The following is a 20,281-nucleotide window of genomic DNA, read 5'->3' on the forward strand; positions in this document are numbered from 1 at the left end:
CATTTGTTTGCACTTCCTGAAAATTGGGACACTATCTGAGCACTGAGAACACCCCTAAATCTGTGCTAAACTCTCAAATCAATAAAGTTTTTATTTTTGCCAATTTTTTTCCAGGCAAAATTATTGCCTAATAACAGCAAAAATGCAGAACTGGAGGGAAAACGTCTGCTTTCCTGCATCAGCGTAGAGGACTAGGATACAGCTCCAAAATGCTGCCCCGTTTCATGGTGCAAAGATTTTTTTCATTAGACCAACATTATCTACTGCACACTTAAGTATTGCTTTCAGAAACTGCAATATTCTGCAAGTTTAACTCTGCAAAATTCTCAGCTAGCCACTGCAATTTGCACTTGCAGAAGGAGTTTCACTCTACCTATATTACACTGTTATCCTGGGATGGCAGAAGCCACCCCTGTGATGCTTTCTGCTCTGCTTTCACTACAAAGGCAGCTTCACAACCAGCCTGCGTTAGATGCTTACTTTCCAAACACCAAACAGGAGTGAGACAAAGCTAGGACTTCGTCAGCTGAAGATAATAAAGTAAATAAGCTGAAAGGCCACATCCTAAAGAGCTATATCTAAAGTAAAGGCAATTTTCATGTAAAGCCATAAATAATACAAAAAAGCAGCAGAATTACTCACTGCAAACTATCTGGTGAGAGCAAGTGAGTTAGGAAATGAGAGAAAGGCAGTAAATGAGTGATATTACCTGAAAAATAAAATGTCAATATAATAATAATTTAAAAGAAACAGCAGCAGAACACTGCCTCTAGGCAGCTATGACTTGCATGAAATAACTTTTCACATAATAGGTAACTCAAGGTCTCAGTGATCTTGGCAAAGTTAAAGGGATAACTTTCAAGTAGAGATGAACATGAATAATTCTTTTTCTTGTACTCACATAGGCAACTTTTGAACTCTTAAATAAATGCTACTTAACTTTTCAGCTTTTCTTCATTTTTGATGTAGAATGTACATCATTACCACTATTGGGAATTTTTTTCTGCAGTTGACTTTTAATTCATTTCTATCACTTTCAGAATATCAGAATCACTTTCTAGTATTGTGTTAACACCTTCTTTCTAGTATCTGTATTTTCTACTGACATGATCTCCCTGAACAAATTCCCTGTGAGTTTTCAATGCAGAGAGTTTAAGTGACTTTAGGCTTGTGATTAAACATATTGGAGAATGAAATTTCTTTTACTCCTTTGGGAACAAAATGGCTCAGTGTGTCGAATGACTCTTACTGAATTTAAAAAAATATATCACACAATCTCAAATTTTCTTCTTCTGCTTGAACATTCTTCAAAGCTTCAAATTATTTTGAAAATGCTAAAATACCACAGTGAGCTTTCATAGCAGAATATTCTGTTATTTAAAATTTCTCACACAACAGGAAAACTCTCATAATCTTCCCTGGACCTGAGGACTCATTGAATCAAATTATAAACCCCTTATCTAAAGAAATACCCAGAAACCACTATATGAATTACTAAAACCAGTGAATACATAGACCTTCAAAAATATATATACAAATGAACAAAAGCCTAATTCATAGTAATAAAAATATTTTTTGCCTTGGAAAGCTTGAATCATCAAGTGTAAATCCAAACTATGTATTTTTTTCTATATGAAATATAAAGCTAGCATACATGCATGGAAGGGGACATCCTTCACTGAGATAATGCCCTCAGAGGAGTTTAAATGGCATTGCAGTGATAAATCCAAGGAAATACATTATTCTGATTTAACTAAGCTAGAATCTATGCAATGTTTTTCAGACACTTAGATTTAAAAGCAAGATTCTAAGATAACAATATGAAAACATGAATTTCTTGGATAGGCACCCAGAGGGAGCTAAATGTATAGTATTATTTCAGCTTCTTTTCCTAATCACAGTGTACCTATAAACTGCAGCAGTTAAAATATTTTCCCTAGTCACTTATAGCCTTTTCCCCTCCTTCGTCTCCTCTTTCGTGGCTTTGCAGCTTTTCTGTTGTGACTATTGGGATGAGAACTGCTGCCACTCCACAGCTGGGAAAGGATGCACCCTCTGCACCGCTGTAGCAATGATGAAATATAGGGCAAGTCTTCCTTATAAACAGAGGCTCAATGGAAAGCCATGTGTTTTTTTAGCACTTGCCCTGGATAACTCAACTTCTTCTGGCAGTGCATATTCTGAAGCAGTCCAGATCATCCCTATCTGGAGCGGACAACTTTAAACAGACTAGTCCTCCTAGTCCTATCACTGCTTTCGGGAAAACTGTGGGCAACTCACCTCACCACACTGCCAATGTGTAACAATGCAATTGTTAACAGCAATAACAATAAATAAAAATATTTTGTTCAAATCTCTAAGAGGCATATAATATTAACAGCTGTTCCATCACTTCTGTAGTCAGTAGTCTTCAGTAAGACAATTAAGTGGGTTTATTGAGTTTCCAGTCCCAGAAATGTGGAGAATGACAGCTAACAACAGTGGGCAGGAGCTTCTGCCCCTCAAAAGGTACAGCCCTCCCTCTCCAGGCTCTTCTGCCTTTCCACGCATACTCCAGACTGACACGTTTTGTACCTCTACCAAGAACAGGTGGAACAGGCCCCCACAAGACATGCACAGCTCTACAACCAGGAATAGTTTCAGCATAATGACTCTCTGACAGAATAAGAACAAAGCACAAAGTTTTCCAGTGATTAGTTATATTTTGGGTGCCAAATTAGGGCTGCTCTGAGGTGACAGAAAGTCACATGCTTTGCGTAAGTAATGTTACAAAAAAAATCAGGCTGTTCCAAGGAATCTTAATTTAGGTCATTGAACTAAAGCAACCAAATACTGCAGTTGCTTTGGAAAATATTGACCTGGTATTTCAGTGTCACATTAGCAGGACGCACACCAGGCTCCTTCAGCTCCTTTCATCAGCTCGCTCTTGCACAACCTAAGGTCAAAGCAAAATCTGGTAAGGCACAAGAGACGAAAGGAGAACGCGGACCTTGCTTAAGCCATTGCATCCAGGGCCAGAGAGTCTGTGCTTTCCAATGCTTACAAACCTCTCTGACGGTAAACAACAGCCACTGACACAACTGCCTATCAGTAGCATAATCCTTTGTTAACTCTAAAGTAAGACATGTGATTGGAACTAGAAAGCATAAGAGAATTTCCTGCACAGTGATTGCATGCACTACACTTGTATTTTCAAGGATCTTTCTGAATTTCTTTTTTCATTTTACAGAACTTTGTGTTACACATACACTGCAAAGACTCTATCTGGATACCCAAGAGATCAGTTTTTCAAATTGTCTGCACAACAATAAATTCACATTTTCTGTTTGCTGATAACTCAGCTCCATACATAGACACATCTGCCTTTTCTTGTAGGCAGACTGTGCTGGCCCCTTCCAGGAAAAAATTCCTGTGGGTGAGCTTTATTGCAATAAACATCCATAGGTCACTATTCTACTATGAACCTGATATAAACTACTCAATAAGATGGATTCTACCTTTGAATTATTATTTATTTCAGTCTGAGGCTGCAAGAATAACTACCACTTACTCTCACTTAGGAAGCAGGCAGAGCCTAGCAAAGAAGAAATGTAATAAGGGCACCTAGTCAGAAAGCTCTTAACAATGAAGAAACTATCTACAGTGCTGCAGAAATAAACACTCAGAGAGCAATGCTGTGTTTGGAGAAGCTTGGCAGGTACCTGAGGGACACTCACTTTAAAAGATTTACTTTCTCCTGTTGGAAGATGTCAGACCACTCCACTGGGGCTGTTGATGGTTGGATATTGATTTGTGCACTCTGCGTTCTCAAAAGGCATGCGTCTATGGCATAAGCTTTTAAACTTTGAAAATACCTTTTCCTAGTGGCCATTTCTTGTCCACTGCCTTCCACCCTGTTATTTCTGAACCACATAAAGGAGGACTTTCCTGGCACTGCATTGTCCTACAGTCTCATTCCTGAGAGGTCAACGCGTGCTGATGCATGAACACCTAGCATCTAACACCTTAAAAAAAGGCAGAAAGCAGATACACTACTGTACAATAATGAAAACCATATTTCCCAGACATACAAGGAAACAGTGATCTTGATGGATGAAAAGCTGGACATGCCCTGGCAATGTGCGCTCGCAGCCCAGAAAGCCAACTGTATCCTGGGCACCATCAAAAGCAGCGTGGCCAGCAGGTCGAGGGAGGTGATTCTGCCCCTCTGCTCTGGCGAGACCCCACCTGCAGTGCTGCGTCCAGCTCTGGAGCCCTCAGCACAGAGGGAGGGTCCAGAGGGGGCCACAAAAATGATCAGGGGGATGGAACACCTCTCCTGTGAAGAAAGGCTGAGAGAGTTGAGGTTATTCAGCCTGGAGAAGAGAAGACTTCAGGGAGACCTTATCAGGCCTTTCAGTACTTAAAGGGGGCTTATAAGAAAGATGGGGACAGACTTTTTAGCAGGGCCTGTAGCGATAGGACAAGGGGGAATGATTTTAAACTAAAAGAGGGTAGATTCAGACTAGATATAAGGAAAAAATTTTCTACAGTGAGGGTGGTGAAACACTGGCACAGGTTGCCCAGAGAGGTGGTAGATGCCCCATCCCTGGAAACATTCAAGGTGAGGTTGGACGAGGCTCTGAGCAACCTGATCTAGTTGAAGATGTCCCTGCTCACTGCAGGGGGGTTGGACTAGATGATCTTTAAAGGTTCCTTCCAACCCAAAGTATTCTATGATTCTATGATTCTATGATCTCTGCCAAAACAAGATAGATATAAAAAATAAGACATTGAGTCAAATTGAAATCCTTGTGTCACTGAATACAATCCAGTTCCCACTGCCCTTCAGCGTTCGGTGGAATGCACCTCTTTATATTTTTGCAAACTTCTGCATTTCACAAAGGAAATTAGTGATGAAAACAGCATAATTAATAGTACAGTAGTAATTATCTGTTAGGTTTACAAGGTACCAAACTAAATAAAAGCCCAGGTCTGAAAAAAAATCCTTACTCTACCAAAATGTATGAGGATTGCTTTTTCCACTGTTTCCTCAGGATTTTTAAATTTTACCCTTTAAGTTTAGTTATGATTACAGTTTTAGTCTTTCTAGTTGAGACTTGAATAGACTCTTGAATTTGGTGGAAATGTGGAAATCCAACCTTTTCGAGAACAGTTCTCTTGAACCAGAAAAATGAAATCTTCTCATGGCACTTGATGTCACTGAAATGTCAAGTCAAAGAAAAGAAGAGAGAGAGTAGGTTTTCAGTCTTTCCACTGAAAAGACCATGTGGTGGATACAGAAGAAAATTTATCAGAATTATCACAGCACACTCCCAGATGACAAATTGTTATTGAGAATTTACTCTTTTGGAATATCTTTAATGATATGATTTTCTAAGGAAATAATTATGCTATGTGAGCATAATGTCTGTCTCTCCCTCAACAGTAGTAAGCCCAATTGCCAATTGCAACCGAATCAGAAAAAGTGAGGAGGAAACAAAACAGTAAATTGCTAAAAACTTTGTAAAATGATGTGGTTCATTAAAAACAGAGACATTCTGCAGTGTAACCTGAATTGTTATCATAGGCCAGAGAACCCACAGGAGTATAAAAGAAAAAGAAATAGAAGAAGAGACACTTCATGCATGTCTCAACCTTGGGAAAATTCTCAGTCAGAGCTCGACCTGTTCAGATGCCAAGGTCAGTCAATCTTATGATGCAAATGCACTGGGAACTAGATGTCTTTAGTTCCAGTGTTGACAGAATTTAATCTTTTCTAAACAGTCTATTCCACAGAAAGTAATATAATTTTACTTTTATACAGATACAGAATGAAAATACGTGCTGAAGCATCAAAAGATTCTGTGAAAACAGCTTTACTAATCATAACTACCCTCTTTTTCTCTAACATCTAAAGAATAGGCAAGGTTAGGTGAGCAAAAAAGTACTGAGATCTGAACTCAGACCTTGAACTCTGTGTGAATCCAACATGAATCATTAAGTGACCCACTGTCTGTCTTTACTCTTTTTCAAGGTAACTATTGATATTGCCTGATATTCCATCAACTTCTATTAAAACCCTCTCTTCAGCATATGTCTCCAATGACAGTGCCGTACCAAGGAGTGAATCAATTAAAACTTTCCTCCAGCTTAGAGAAGTTAGGCTAAGCTTTGTCACAGAGTCTATTCAGTTCTCTCTTACATTGACCACTGATTTACAAGTGCAAATCGGTCTCTTGATAGTGCTGGATATATTTTTCAAGTCCTGTAGTAATAGAAGACTAACATCACTGCACTAATATGAGTCATTTTATGTAGACTTTCCTTTTTATGGTGTCTTTAATATTCAACCTAGAGCAAGGTAATGGCTTATTTTAAGGAATTTTGTCTAAGTGTGCATTTGGGCATTGTAGTTTATTACAAATAGCCAAGTCTTAGTCTACACCTGGATCTGCATTTTATGCCTGTAAGTTAGCAGAGAAACTCACACATTCTCTGAAGTAGTTGAAGGAATTAAAACTGTCTATTTTTCTTTTTTTTTAAACAGAAGAGAATTAGTTTGATTTCTCTTACCTGTGTAATTGTGTTACTCAAGTAGGCTCTTATGAGAGCTCTAAATGAGGATCACTTATTTAACAGTGATCCTCTTGGGGTCAGGGATTGGTGATGGTACCTGATAAGTGTGGCTGACGCAAATGAAGAAGAGTAAAAGGATAAAAGCATGCCACTAAGAAGGGGGCTGGCAGAAGCATACTAACAACTTCCTTAACTCCTGGAACAGTGTTGATCACACAGCTTTAAGGTGGATCTGCCTCAAATTCATCGTCTTTGTGAGCTCTCACTGATGCCTTTTAAGCTCAAAACCCCAAGTCTTGTTAAACTGTAAACTAGGACCCCAAATTTTAAATAGAAACAACGGAACAACATTATGTCAAAGAGCAAAAATAAAAAAGCTTTCTACACAAGCCCACTTGTATGTTTGCAGTTATTTCTTGGTATGCCAGCTGGGTCTCAGGCAGCTCAGCAAGCTCTGCACTGTCCATGCCCCCAGTCCCTTAGCAGGGTTTCCTTTAGGCATTTTTGAGACCCTGCTGAGCTGCTCCCCAGCTCCACATGGGATGCATTCTGCCAACACGCACACAGTGGTCCTATGTTACCCCAAGGGATGGAGCCATCTCTTCATCCTGAGGTGAGGATCATATTTAAGCTGGTAATTCTCTTCAGGAATACATCCCACAAATTCATGTCACCTATGGAAGAAGGTGACCTCCTACAATTAAACTAATGGTGTCCTTGCCAAGCCTACAGAGATTGGGAGATGCTGGGAAGTAATCGATCCTTTACCACCTTCCCTTTTATTCTGCTATAAAAAAAAAAAAAAAAAAGAAAAGAGTACAAAAACCCTAATACACCTTCAACCAATTTATCTTTTACGTTGTAAAATCCTTTAAATTATATTGACGTTTTCAAAATGTAGATAAATGTCATGAAGGAAATATCTGATGGTTTTGGGGATGCAGAATTGTGTAACCTGGATAACTGGACTTAAAATGGAAAGTTTATTACCAACTCTTTGATATGGGCAAACTACATTTTTATCTCTCAACAGCAGCAACCTTAATACATTTTGCAGCTTTGCCATTAAATACAGAGAGATGATTTTCCATCTAATTTCTAAAAGCAGTTTTGCGGAAGAAAATGGGTAATAAACATGGAGAATGTCTTTCTTCTGAAAATGCTTTTAGTCTAATGTAAACGGCAGCTATTTAAAGGCAATCACTTGTATTTTATATCTCACACAAAAACCAGCAGACACAGTACCTTGCCTTTGAGACAAAATATTGATACATGTGACAAAACATTTCTAGCAGTAATAATCAGAAACCACAGATTCAGCAGCATCCAGAAAACAACTAAATATCCTCCATTAAAATCTGTAGCTTTTTTTGCTATTGTTAATCAGTCTTTAACAGATATTATATGATATTATATTATGAATAACTAGTTATCTGCATCCTGCATCAGACAGGTACAGGAGATGCAAATCACATGCGCTCTGCAGTATGTACACTGATAACTTACATCTATTAAAAATAAAGTGGTTTTCAAAATATCACCCAGGAGGCATGTGTTCTGTTCAGTGACCTTTGGAAACTCTAGTCCAATGAATAACTAGCGATGCGCAAATAAGTTGAGAGACAGTAGATAAAAAGTGCCTATAACCTTACATGTTATCTGTTATGAGGATGGCTATGGTAAAAAGATATATTGCTCTTTCCTAATTTGCCTGAGAGAGCAATTCAATGAGAACATAAACTTGTATCCCTTTAAGTTGAATAGTTATGAAATTCATTATCCTGGACAATTAAAAATATAACATGCAGAAAAAGTGCAACGAATTGTATAATCTAAGTATCTAATTTAATGATAGTTTGCTACCTTACAGGCATTTGTTCATAAGGCATCAGTCACATCTTCGTAAATCCGGCCTTGCATTCAAGCATTTTATGTAGAAAGAAGCCTAACTGTGTTTGCTTCAAGAGAATAAAACTTCATATTACCAGAATGTTGGTGGAATATTGAAGGAATTCAGCAATGACAGTCTTGCATCCATTAGCAATCTTTGTAAGGACTATGATACATGACAAAGCTTAGGCTTTCGTTCTCACAAAACATTCGGCCCATGTTGATCTTGTGGCAAAGAAAGTCCACAGTCTAAAGAAAACAGTTATGTAACCAAAAGGCAAGGAAAACCCACCGAATCCGGGAAGATATGATGCAGCACAAATTTTAAATATCTCTCTTTTTTTTGTGTTACTTTTAAACCACACTACCAACAAAGCCTTCACTGCCAAGTCTGATTACAGCTCATGCAATTCAGACTTGTATAAACATTTCCTTTACACGCAGATATGGTCTACAGCTTTTATATAGTCACTTGAACATTAAAAACACTTTTGCAATCTTTGTTTTATAGAATAAGACTACATGTCTTCTATTATCATTCACACATGCAAGGAAATCAAGCAGGTTAAAAGAGAAAAGATTCCACAATTCCAGTTCACAAGCTAAAAGGGAATTACCAAGTCACACGGGCTCTTCCCAATAGTCAAACGCCTGGTCAAGCACTGACATATTTGTGGGGGAAAAAGCATTCTGGATACTGGTCTGCAAATAGCTACACCTGAAACTTCTTAAAAACATGAAGGGCTTATCCTATTGTATCACTCACATTTTCATAGTTCAGAATAAAGAGTGGACATCTTTATTCAAAATAATTTTATTCTTAACCACTTTTAATTTCAAAAATAATTGCATTATTTTTATTACAGATTATATTTTTTCCTATAAGAGAAGAATAAATTATACTTACCCTCTCCAAAGTAATTTCTTCAAATTCATATTCAATTTCTGTTCCATTTACCTAAAGAAAATAAAATCAGAAAATTACTTAAATGCACATAGAAGGTAAGTTGGTAGGGATACTGTACAGATATTCCAGTATGATCCGTTTACTGAAGCACATTTTTCAACATATAGGTGACGCTATCTAAATTATAGCCTACTTAGCTCCCCTTTGTCTTGAATAGCATGTAACTGAGCCTATAAACTTGAAAACAGTAAAAGTTCAGTATGTAAAACACTGAAATAATGGATAAGTCACATAGTATGACTGACATTTGATGTAGTGTGTTTGTGGACTTTGTGCAAATCTTTAAACAGTTTCCAAGGTAATAGTTTCATGTCAAAAATAGAAGACCTGTTTCTAAAAATTATTCTCATAAATGGAAGAAAGATTAATTATTCATTGCCTTATGAGCTCCAATCTACTTTGCAATACAAAAGCAGACAGGAAATTCATAGTACGTATGTAAAAACCCCTCACTGATACATATACTGAAATACATCTTGTTTACTGTATTAACCTAGGGCAAGAACATCCAGCAACAGACAGCTGAACGGCAAAAAGGCACAGAATGTTAATGCAATTCTTACGCTGAGTTTCAGTGTCAAAATAAATTAAGCTACAAAATGTAGAGCACCAAAATAGATTGCACTGGACAAGAAATCTATCAGCTGAAGACATGACACTGATTTAAGCTGTATTCTGAAACCTTGTTCCAGTCTGACATGGATTTTTTCTGTCCCTCTAGGCAACTCACTTAACATCCCTTTCTTAGTTTCCTCATTTCTTAAATGGGTAGAGTACTGCATCTGAGAAAGCTACAAAAGCTGACTATATTGTAAGTAAAATGCAGAGTAATGAAAATACTTCTGTTATTAAAATCTCAGAATTTCAAAGTGTCTCTTAGCTACAGCTAGTCAGCAATTTTTTGATTTGGCCAGAAAATATTGATTAATCAAAAATAATATATATTGCCCATGAACCATGCTGTTTTAGTTTTTATGATTATAAGATATTTCCTGGAAAATAGTTTTGCTTTAGTGTTTTACTTCATTTATACTTAATGAAAAAAAAATTATTTTGTAAGAGCAAAACTGAAGTGAAACATTAGGACTGACCTAATCTTGGAGGAACAAATTTGTTATTTCTCAGAACAAGAACATTTATTACTCCTCCCCACTCCCAGCTGCTAATTTTCTATATTCGTTTTCTACCTGCAATCAGATAACACTATACAAATCATTCTTTACCTAGTCAAGCACCTTTCAAATGTCATTAGGTACTTCTCTTGTCAATATTGTAACTAGGTTCATGTATCTACCAAACAAAAGCTTCCTATAAAAGACACCAACTATTTAATTTGTCTGCAATTCAAGATCTGATAAACCATGAAATCAATAATAGAAATACAACCCCCAGAATCTGTGTTCAAAAGGAAAGAGAGAGAGGGAGAAAAGTCCAAGAAAGTAACCCATGCTTAACAATGAAATGAAAACACAGCATCAATGAATAAAATATTTAATACATACATAATCTTTGTATTTTTCACATTATCACAATCTAGTAATCACATTACACTACACTAAAAGCAGATATGAACAAAAATTTTACTATAGGATATTTTCCTGCTCTATGTTATCACTTTAATGCTTTCTGCATAGACTCTTTTATTAATACAGGCAACTTACTAGGTATGAACAGCTTCATAGCTATTCCATTTTTTGTCCTTTCTTGTCTAATGATAATGAAATCAAAGCTATCTATACGTCTCTATTTTCATGAACTTCTCTTTTATCTTAGGTTGGTGGATAGCTCTGATCTATGTCTTCAATTCCTCAGTCTTGCTCTATAAAGCTGTCTTTGCTTCGCTGCTTATAATCACTTTTCCTTTGCATTAAAAACTCGTTAGTGCAGCAAAATGGGAAAAAGAGGGACATGAGAAGTGAGCAACCTCTGTATAAAGATGAAAGGAGAAAACACAAGCTGAATACTCAATTTGTATTTGCACACAAACAATATCTTGATTATGATCATCTGAGGGGTTCCTTTTATCGTTCATGGTCATGATTCCAAAAATGTCTTCAGTTCAAATCGCCATTAATTGCAGCAGAGATCCATTATCAAGTTCCATAGCAGCAGGGATGATATGAATTGAAAAGCTGATCTTGATCCAACTCCTTTTGTTATTTAAGCATATATATCTACATATGCAGTTCACCGCCCTGTTTTTCTTGCTGGTTGCTCAGAAGACCTATGCAGTTATTTCGTAAAGGATCTAATAAGATATTGCACCTACCTGAGGCAGGTGGAATGATGATATATGCAGTACCATTCATTGCTAGCACCATTTTATTTTATATTTAGACTCTCTGGCTGCACCTACACCGCTAAATTAGAGTCAATTTTCAGCCAAGTCTCAGTGCTTAAGGCTGTTTCTGTCTGGAGCCTGCTGGAAACAAATAGCCAACTGAGCCAACAGTTAAGCAGCAGGAGAATCATGGCTCCAGAGCTGGAACCGGCTTGTCAGTCCTCTCATTTAGCAGCATACGGACATACCCTCTGTTTTTGTCCATTTTAACTTGACAGTCTCTGGCCTGACAAAGCACCTAAACAAGCTGTCTGAACCTGCAACTTCCATTTCTTGCAAGTAGTGGGAACCTGTTCCTATATCTCTCTTTACATGAGTTTTCTGAATTCTGCTTTTATTTCAGATTGCAGCAAGAACACACAGCAAAATTTACTATGGCCTGTGTGATTTTAAATAGCTATGAAAAAGCCCAAACCTTTTCATATGATTTTCGCTTCTCCTCCACAGCCAAAGAAATCATCAGCATTTCCAAGTCAATTTGGGAATATTCTTTCACATCATTCAGGTGTGCAAGGTTGACAACAGGTATCTTTAATCTCAACCAAATGTTTGTATTTATAATACTGAAATGTGAGGTAGTCATCTAGCTCTCTTTACACTCAGTGAAAAGAAACAGGCACTTCTAGGTCTTCATTCATTTCATCCTACACTAGAAATCTCAGATAAGATAGATGAATTGTGCCCCTGAGGTTTCCTTTCACTGAGTACAAACAAAGTCTAAAAAAGATGTGTAAAGTTTGGTGAGCACTTGCATTACTCCTAACTCTAGACTGTTAACAAAGTTCTGCTTAATGGATGCTGTACGTCTTTCATAATTATACACCAGTGAAAGGCCAGATCTCTGGTTTAGCAGCTTTTGCGATTGCTTTTTCGGGCTTGTCTGTACCTGTCACTAGCAGCACATGCACAGCATGATATCCAGCACCTGCTACCACAAGCCCAACTGGTTAGGATGTCCACAAGGAACAATTCAACTTCTCCCCTTCTCCAAAAGCTCAAAGCCAAGATACATTGCTGTTGGCTTCCCTCTCTGATTCGGGACACTGATGGCCCCTCTTCAGAGAAAGAATGCTCAACACCACCTGTGACTGTAACAGGCCCAGAGGACTCTGGCAGGAGTGGGTAAGAAGTGCACAAGATGATATCTTTATCAACGATCTGGATGAGGGGATCGAGTGCTCCCTCAGTAAGTTTGCAGACGACACCAAGTTGGGCGGGAGTGTTGATCTGCTGGAGGGTAGGAAGGCTCTGCAGAGGGACCTGGACAGGCTGGATCGATGGGCTGAGGCCAACTGTATGAGGTTCAACAAGGCCAAGGGCCAGGTCCTGCACTTCAGCCACAACAACCCCATGCAATGCTACAGGCTTGGGGAAGAGTGGCTGGAAAGCTGCCCAGAGGAAAAGGACCTGGGGGTGCTGGTTGACAGCTGGCTGAACATGAGCCGGCAGTGTGCCCAGGTGGCCAAGAAGGCCAACGGCATCCTGGCCTGTATCAGAAATAGCATGGCCAGCAGGAGTAGGGAGGTGATCGTGCCCCTGTACTCGGCACTGGTAAGGCCGCACCTCGAATACTGTGTTCAGTTTTGGGCCCCTCACTACAAGAAGGACATTGAGGTGCTGGAGCGTGTCCAGAGAAGGGCAACGAAGCTGGTGAAGGGCCTGGAGCACAAGTCTTCTGAGGAACGGCTGAGGGAACTGGGACTGTTTAGCCTGGAGAAGAGGAGGCTGAGGGGAGACCTCATCGCGCTCTACAACTACCTGAAAGGAGGTTGTAGCGAGGTGGGTGTTGGTCTCTTCTCCCAAGTAACTGGCGATGGGATGAGAGGAAATGGCCTCAAGTTGCTCCAAGGGAGGTTTAGATTGGACATTAGGAGAAATTTCTTTACTGAAAGAGTGGTCAAGCCTTGGAAGAGGCTGCCCAGGGAAGTGGTTGAGTCGCCGTCCCTGGAAGTATTTAAAAGACGTGTAGATGAGGCGCTTAGGGACATGGTTTAGTGGGCATGGTGGTGTTGGGTTGACGGTTGGACTCGATGATCTTAGAGGTCTTTTCCAACCTTAATGATTTTATGATTCTATGAGGTCCATGGGAGGATGCAATCAACCACATCCCTTCTTCAAGGCTGGAAGCTTGACTCTGGAATCAAAATATGTCTCATTCAGGAACATGCTTTATTTCCAGCAGAAAAGATACTGTTGACCAGGACAAAATACGTTAGTGCTACATGAAGAACAGGTCCGCATGAAACCTTTAGATAACTTTGAGTGCCTTTGGTGCCCTGTTGTTCAGGAACAGCACCACCAACATACGCTTCTGATGCAAGAAGGCTTCTCAGTCTCCTGACCTTACATATGTTCATGATCCAGAGCGTGGTGAACTTACAGCCCCTGTAGAATAAGTTACCATAACTCAATTCCCAATGTTTAAAGCTACTGCTTGCAAAAGCAAGGTAACAGTTGCCTTTCATTTACAGCTGCACCTGTTATACTGGAGGACTTTCTCAAACTTTTGACAAGCAAATGTCTTTAAGAAAGAGATTTAATGTATGGTAACTGTCTAGATTCCAGCATTCAAGAGAGATTTCCTGGTGAAGCTTTAATCACTATTAGAGTTCACTTATCTTTCGAAGAAGAAAGCACTAGTAATCTTCAGATGACACTTTCTTTCAGGAGAATGAGAAATAAGGAACAGGTAAAAAGAGCTTTTAGATACTATTTTGTGAAAAACCTGAAATAAAGCCAGCATACAGAACACCAAAATAAGGACCTGACAAACTCAGATTTGTTTGTTCCTTTACATGAAGAATTTTACTCTTACTTTCCAGGAAGTGTCTCTTGTTTAGTGCAGTTTAAGGATGACTTAAGCAGTTGAAGTAGTCCCTTTAAGGAAAATCAGTTCTACAGATTATGATAGATTCCCCAAATCTTTGAGAATAACATTCTCTTGGGTTTTTAATTTTCACATATTCTGTCACGTTGTTAACACTTTTATAGATAAGTTTTTTCTCATAATAATAATTTGATACTCTTTTTATACTTCTGCAATTATTTGATGCGATAGACCTGTTTACACTCCAACAAATAAGTGTTGCCTAATTCTTTCTTGCTATACTTCTACACATTTACCACTGCATCCACCCACTCAATAAGATAAAGATGTCATCATATGAATTTAATGATAAAAACTGTATTACGATAGTGGCAACAGCATCAAAACACTGGTAATTTATACAACTGTAATATTTCGAGACCACTGCACCTATTCTTTCTAATAAAATTGATGTCATTAGAGCTGTTTGTTATGTTTAGTCTTATTTTCAAGAAGATTGTTTTGCCTAAAAAGTAGAACATCTGTAAGCTTTTATTACAAACAAAACTGCTTTTAATTATATTTAATTGGATGTTGTTTTTCAGCTGTCTTCAAGAAAGAATACTGCTTTTTCTACTTTTATTATCATATGCATAGGAAGATAACTACTGCACCACTGATTTTCACTCAATATGCAAATTTGATTCTTTTGGCTGTATGGTTTCACCAGTTGCCTAACCACCCAAACCCCACTGGAATACAGGATTGCCAAATTCTCGTTGTACAAGTAACCCTAAAACATATTTGTCCTTTAAAAATTTCCAATTTGCTGCATAATTAAGACAGTCCATTTTACATTTCAGAAGCATCAAGGCCTTTTGTGTAGTTTAACAAGTATAGGATTTAAATAGCCTTTCATGATTTCTGTTTTATCAGCAAGACCAAAGAGTGATCTTTATTTAGCCCTTTGCCATCTCCAGATTTAGGTTATTTCTTCATTAATTGTCAAAGCTTCCTTATTGTTTCCAAGAAACCTGCTGATGTCCTTTCAATATTGTTTTCCAAGACCATTAAAAATTTCCTTTCTCATTGCTTATGAACATACAGAAAACAGTCTCCTGTGTTCTCTGATTTCAAGTATGGTGAGTTTGTGTTTTCAAATTGTCCTAAAGAGGCTGCCAGAAAGTTTTTCATGCCACTATTCTTTATCTACGTGAGTAAGTGTATTTTATGGGCTTTTTATACGTGATAGCCCACATCTATTTTTAATCACAGTGCATAACTAAGTCCACTTCTTCTTTTCACCCATATTTCCTTTAGGAAACAAGGACAATATGTTAAACTCTTTGAATGAAAATTTACCATAACCTAAACTTTTCTTGTCATAATATGACTGTTCTGGTGTGAAGAATCAAGAGTGAAAGACTGTATGGTTTTGAAAGAAATTTATACTCTATCAGGAATAGGTCTTACAGTATATGTGCAACTGATTTGTGGATCCTTCCACAGATGCCTACAGAGCACTTGACCATCAGTCATTGTACATCCTTTAGGGAAGATATCACCCTCAACACGCAGTTAGCAGAGCTCCAAGGAGCCAAGTCTAGCTCTTGGTCAACACCTGTAGAGATCTGCAGCACAGTCATGATCAACTTGTACCCTGCTCAAAGGGTGCTTTTTTTGCTCATTTTTTTCTTGTTAGATGTCTCCTATATCCTTCTCCAGGCCTTTATTTTTAGTCAGCCTTCTTCTTCACTGTTTGTGTACCATACTCATCCTTTCCTTTCTTTCTTCCTCCCTCACTGTTACCCTTGGGTTTTTTATTTTTTTTTTAATTTTCATTCTCTTGGAGAAAATACCTATTTAGCAAGTAACCATTACCACTCTTCTCTGGTTGATTCCCAAATTCCTAATTTTATCTTTCCCTACCTCATTTCTCAAATCTTGTTCAGAACAAAGTAATGTTTTCTGTATCTCTTGTGTATCACCATCCCCTAGCACTAATTACAACTTCCCATGTCTCCACCTCAGCCTCCACTGCTTCCTCTTATTTTCATTCTTTGCATGTTTTTTACTTGTTTCTTCCTTCATATTACCTCCAAATCTGTTCTTTTCTTTTTCTCTCACATACAGATGCACACACATACATACCGAATTAAACATACTTTATCTAATCCCCCTTCATCCAGAGGATTATTCATGATTAGCTTTCCACCTTCTCTTCTTTTCCAACTAAACTTTTTAACATAATCTTCTCCCACAACTCCTATTAAGTTACTCATACACTCCATGTACCTTGATTCCTTTCATTAATATGCTTCACCCGCTTAACTATAGTTTCAAAATCTCATCTAAATAAGGGATTCTCTTCTGGTTTTCCCTGCTTGCTGCTCTCACTCCTCACAATCCTTTCCCCTATTCAGCAACAATCTAGATTTTTATTAGCTGTTTTGTCTCCATAGTTCTGACACTTTCTACAGTCTGAAAAGCATATATCTTGAAACTCTCCTCCTAGATATTCTTGTTATTTTATTTAGCTTACATAGTATGTGATAACACTCTGTCCTTTACAATATAAGCCATCAAATTTTCCTTCATCTTCTCTTCATTTTTTCCGTATCCTGAGCTTGGCCATATATGCTACAGAAGAAAAATGCCTATATGCTTGCAAGTGTAAGCACTTGATATACCTAATGCAGACCCATCGCAGAACTCCCAGTTTCATAAGCATAATCCATGGAGCAGATCAAAGCAGAGATCATGATTTCAAATGGGGGTCACAGTAAATGGAAATGAAATTACATTCATGAGTGAATTCTGTTTAGGCTAGCACCTAGTTGTACAAAATTAGTATCAACAAAAGAAGAAGAATGCAAATTTCAGCTTTTGTTCTTACAACCTTCTCTCTTACACTAAGAGAAATTCATATGCCATCATATTAGCTATCTAACAGGTAGAAATCTAAGTTAAGCAGTTATCTAGGCTTTTTTTACAGGCACTGGAGAGAGGAATCAAGAGGGAAAGATTTATGCCATGTGCCTTAGTCTTCAGTTGGAATTGCCATTTGAGAAACCTGTGTCTGTCCACTGATATATAGAGACACTTTAGACTTTTAGGATTTGCATCCTGAAAAAATAATTTCATAAAATTCCTTATATTTCTGTATCTTAAATTTATAATATACATCAGCACAGGAATTTGAAGCAGTGCATTCCAGAGAACTGGATACAGTCATTTCTTTCCACAAAATTACATTCTTTCCTGTGCAATTCAGGTCATTTACTACATGGCTTTAGAAGTTCGCAGTCACTCTGCCTTTCATTTTGTTCTGTGCTTCTGCCATGGCTGACACCCTAACATATGAGTTATCATGAACTCTCAGTTTGTCAGGTTCCTATATCTCTAGTCCATTTCATTTTTAGAACAAAATCCATCAAATTTTTCAACAGTCTGAACAGTTCATACATTTCTAGAATGTATGTGTAATATTTCATTCTATGTACAAGTTACATAGAAATGGAAATTTGTTGTTGCTTGATTGACTTTATTTCATCAACAAAGATTATGAAGTACTTGTAACTTGGGACTTACAAGGTTATGTTAATAATGTTTAATACCGTAATTTGCATAATTTCATTTAAAATGTTGGTAACTGAAGTTAGAGGGTTTAAAAGGCAGAAATTAATACATAAACTGTGGGGTAAGTTTGATTCATTTAACATTTAAGATAAAATTTTCAGTTTTAGGGAGAAATCAATAGCATACTAACTGGCAAAATTTAAGGCAAGGAAAGAATTTACTGCATTCTTTGATATCCATGACACGTTTATGTAGCAATCATATAATGAAGCATATATAACATACATAATGGGCATGCCCCATTTCCTTAAATAAATATACAACCCAAATAATCTAATCTCTTGCAATTTGTTAAATGACAGTGTAATCTGAGTCATATTTTTGTGCCTAAAATTGTCTTCCAGTACCTTTGTTTACCTTGGAGAGCTAATACTCCCTTCCCTGCTCTCTCACCCCATTGCCTATGAAGAAACCACAATCAATGAATTCTCTTAGGTTCTTTTCTTCTCCTGTGTTAACTCTAGCACAAGTACTGAAGGCTAAACTCTACTCTCAGTAACACTGGTGCAATCCCGTGGGTGTCACTGGGCTTGTAACTGATGTTACATTTATTAATCTGTGGATGCGCTTACACCTGCAAGAGGGAGTAGACTTGGAAAGGTAAAGAAAATATTTGCACAAATAATAAAAATGAATAGTAAGGAATATTCACATAAATAAAGTATATGTACATTTATAAAGAAACATTCATGTATTCCACAGGACAAGATTTTATGCATGAATCACTTGCTTTACAAGTATTTTTATAGCAGCAGAAAGGTTCACTATTTCTCTTAAAATCTTGGAAGACTCTTTAGTGTATGTTTGGGCAGGAAGCCACAGTCCTCTGCACTCTACAACTAAAAGCATAGCAGAACAGCTCCCTGCTGCCCAATTAATTTTGCTGCAGAAAAAAAAAAGACAATATCTGAATGGCTGAGACAAAATCAAAGTGGTTTTCGGCTCCTCCTCACAAGCTCAGGGAAAGAAAAGTGATGTAACTTGTTCACACAGATTAACAGTGCACACCCTGAAAAGCAGCTAATACAGCACGACAGATCATCACCAGTCACAATCTAAGCCTAGCCAAAATTCAGCAAATTGTTCCAAATGCTTCTCAGATTTCTTGGTAGGAGAAACTATTTTGCATCAGTTTGAGAGAAATTTCAGTTTTTCATAAAATTTTCTTCAACTTAAATTTAAGGAGAGAGGCAAAAATCACTTTCATCCACCTTCAGTTTCATTTCCAATACAAAGATGAAATCTTGAAAGGTGAACATGAATGTTAATTTTGAAATAATTTCTATGCATTGTCTCAGTATTCTAAAAAAAAAGAAAAAAAGATTAGGCTTTTAAGGTTATCTGTTAACTACTGCATACAACAGCAGAGATGCTTTACTGAAGCACTAAGGAAAAAAACAAAGAAAGCTTGAGAAAAACGCTGACACATAATGCTTTTTAAAACAAGCACAAAAAGCTTGCACTGCACAATAAACTCCCTCAGATTAAGAAAGAAGTGTGGGGAAAAACCTACAGCATAAAAAGTATTCTAAGAATATTTTTAATTAATTTAATTTTCAAAGTATTTCTGTGTTGCAGTTGTGCATTTTAGTGTATAAAAATATTCTAAGAATATCTAAGAACTAAAATGCATAATTGCAACACAGAAATACTTTGAAAATGTTTAATGTTGTGCAATACCACTTTAAAATATCAAGTATTGCATCATTCCCTTTTCAGAAGTAGAGTATAATTTACCAATTATATGAAGTATCTTTAGTATGTTCTCCACAGTTTCCTGACATAATGAAACCTGTGATTTCCATATCTATACTATAAACTATATGGCAGCAGAGATTTGGAAAATATTCTTATTCTTATCTCACCTGGTACCACAGACCTCCATACCCATACACACACGGAGAATGGAGCACCCCTTACCCAAGAAAATAGATAGAAATAGAGTATAATAGAAGAAAAAAGAAGAATGAAAAAGAAATGAAACACTATTGAAAGCACCAGCTGCAAATTATGTTTGTCCTCCTCTGGAGGAATAACAAGAGGTCATATGGACAGTTGGAGACTTTTACAATTTATAGAG

The 20,281-nt window shown here is 37.4% G+C and overlaps 1 protein-coding gene across 4 annotated transcripts in view; it reads right to left on the reverse strand.

Annotated features, from left to right (window-relative positions):
* Window positions 1–20,281, reverse strand: part of DLG2 (discs large MAGUK scaffold protein 2) — a 1,041,736-nt gene that overhangs the window by 395,052 nt on the left and 626,403 nt on the right. For all 4 annotated transcript variants that reach the window (XM_075140226.1, XM_075140229.1, XM_075140227.1 and 1 more), the window contains one exon: window positions 9,356–9,406. In XM_075140226.1, coding sequence (XP_074996327.1) covers window positions 9,356–9,406 — 51 coding nt within the window. The remainder of the gene's footprint in view (window positions 1–9,355; window positions 9,407–20,281) is intronic.

Source organism: Calonectris borealis, chromosome 1 (genome assembly GCF_964195595.1).
Source record: "Calonectris borealis chromosome 1, bCalBor7.hap1.2, whole genome shotgun sequence".
NCBI classification, from domain to species: domain Eukaryota; kingdom Metazoa; phylum Chordata; class Aves; order Procellariiformes; family Procellariidae; genus Calonectris; species Calonectris borealis.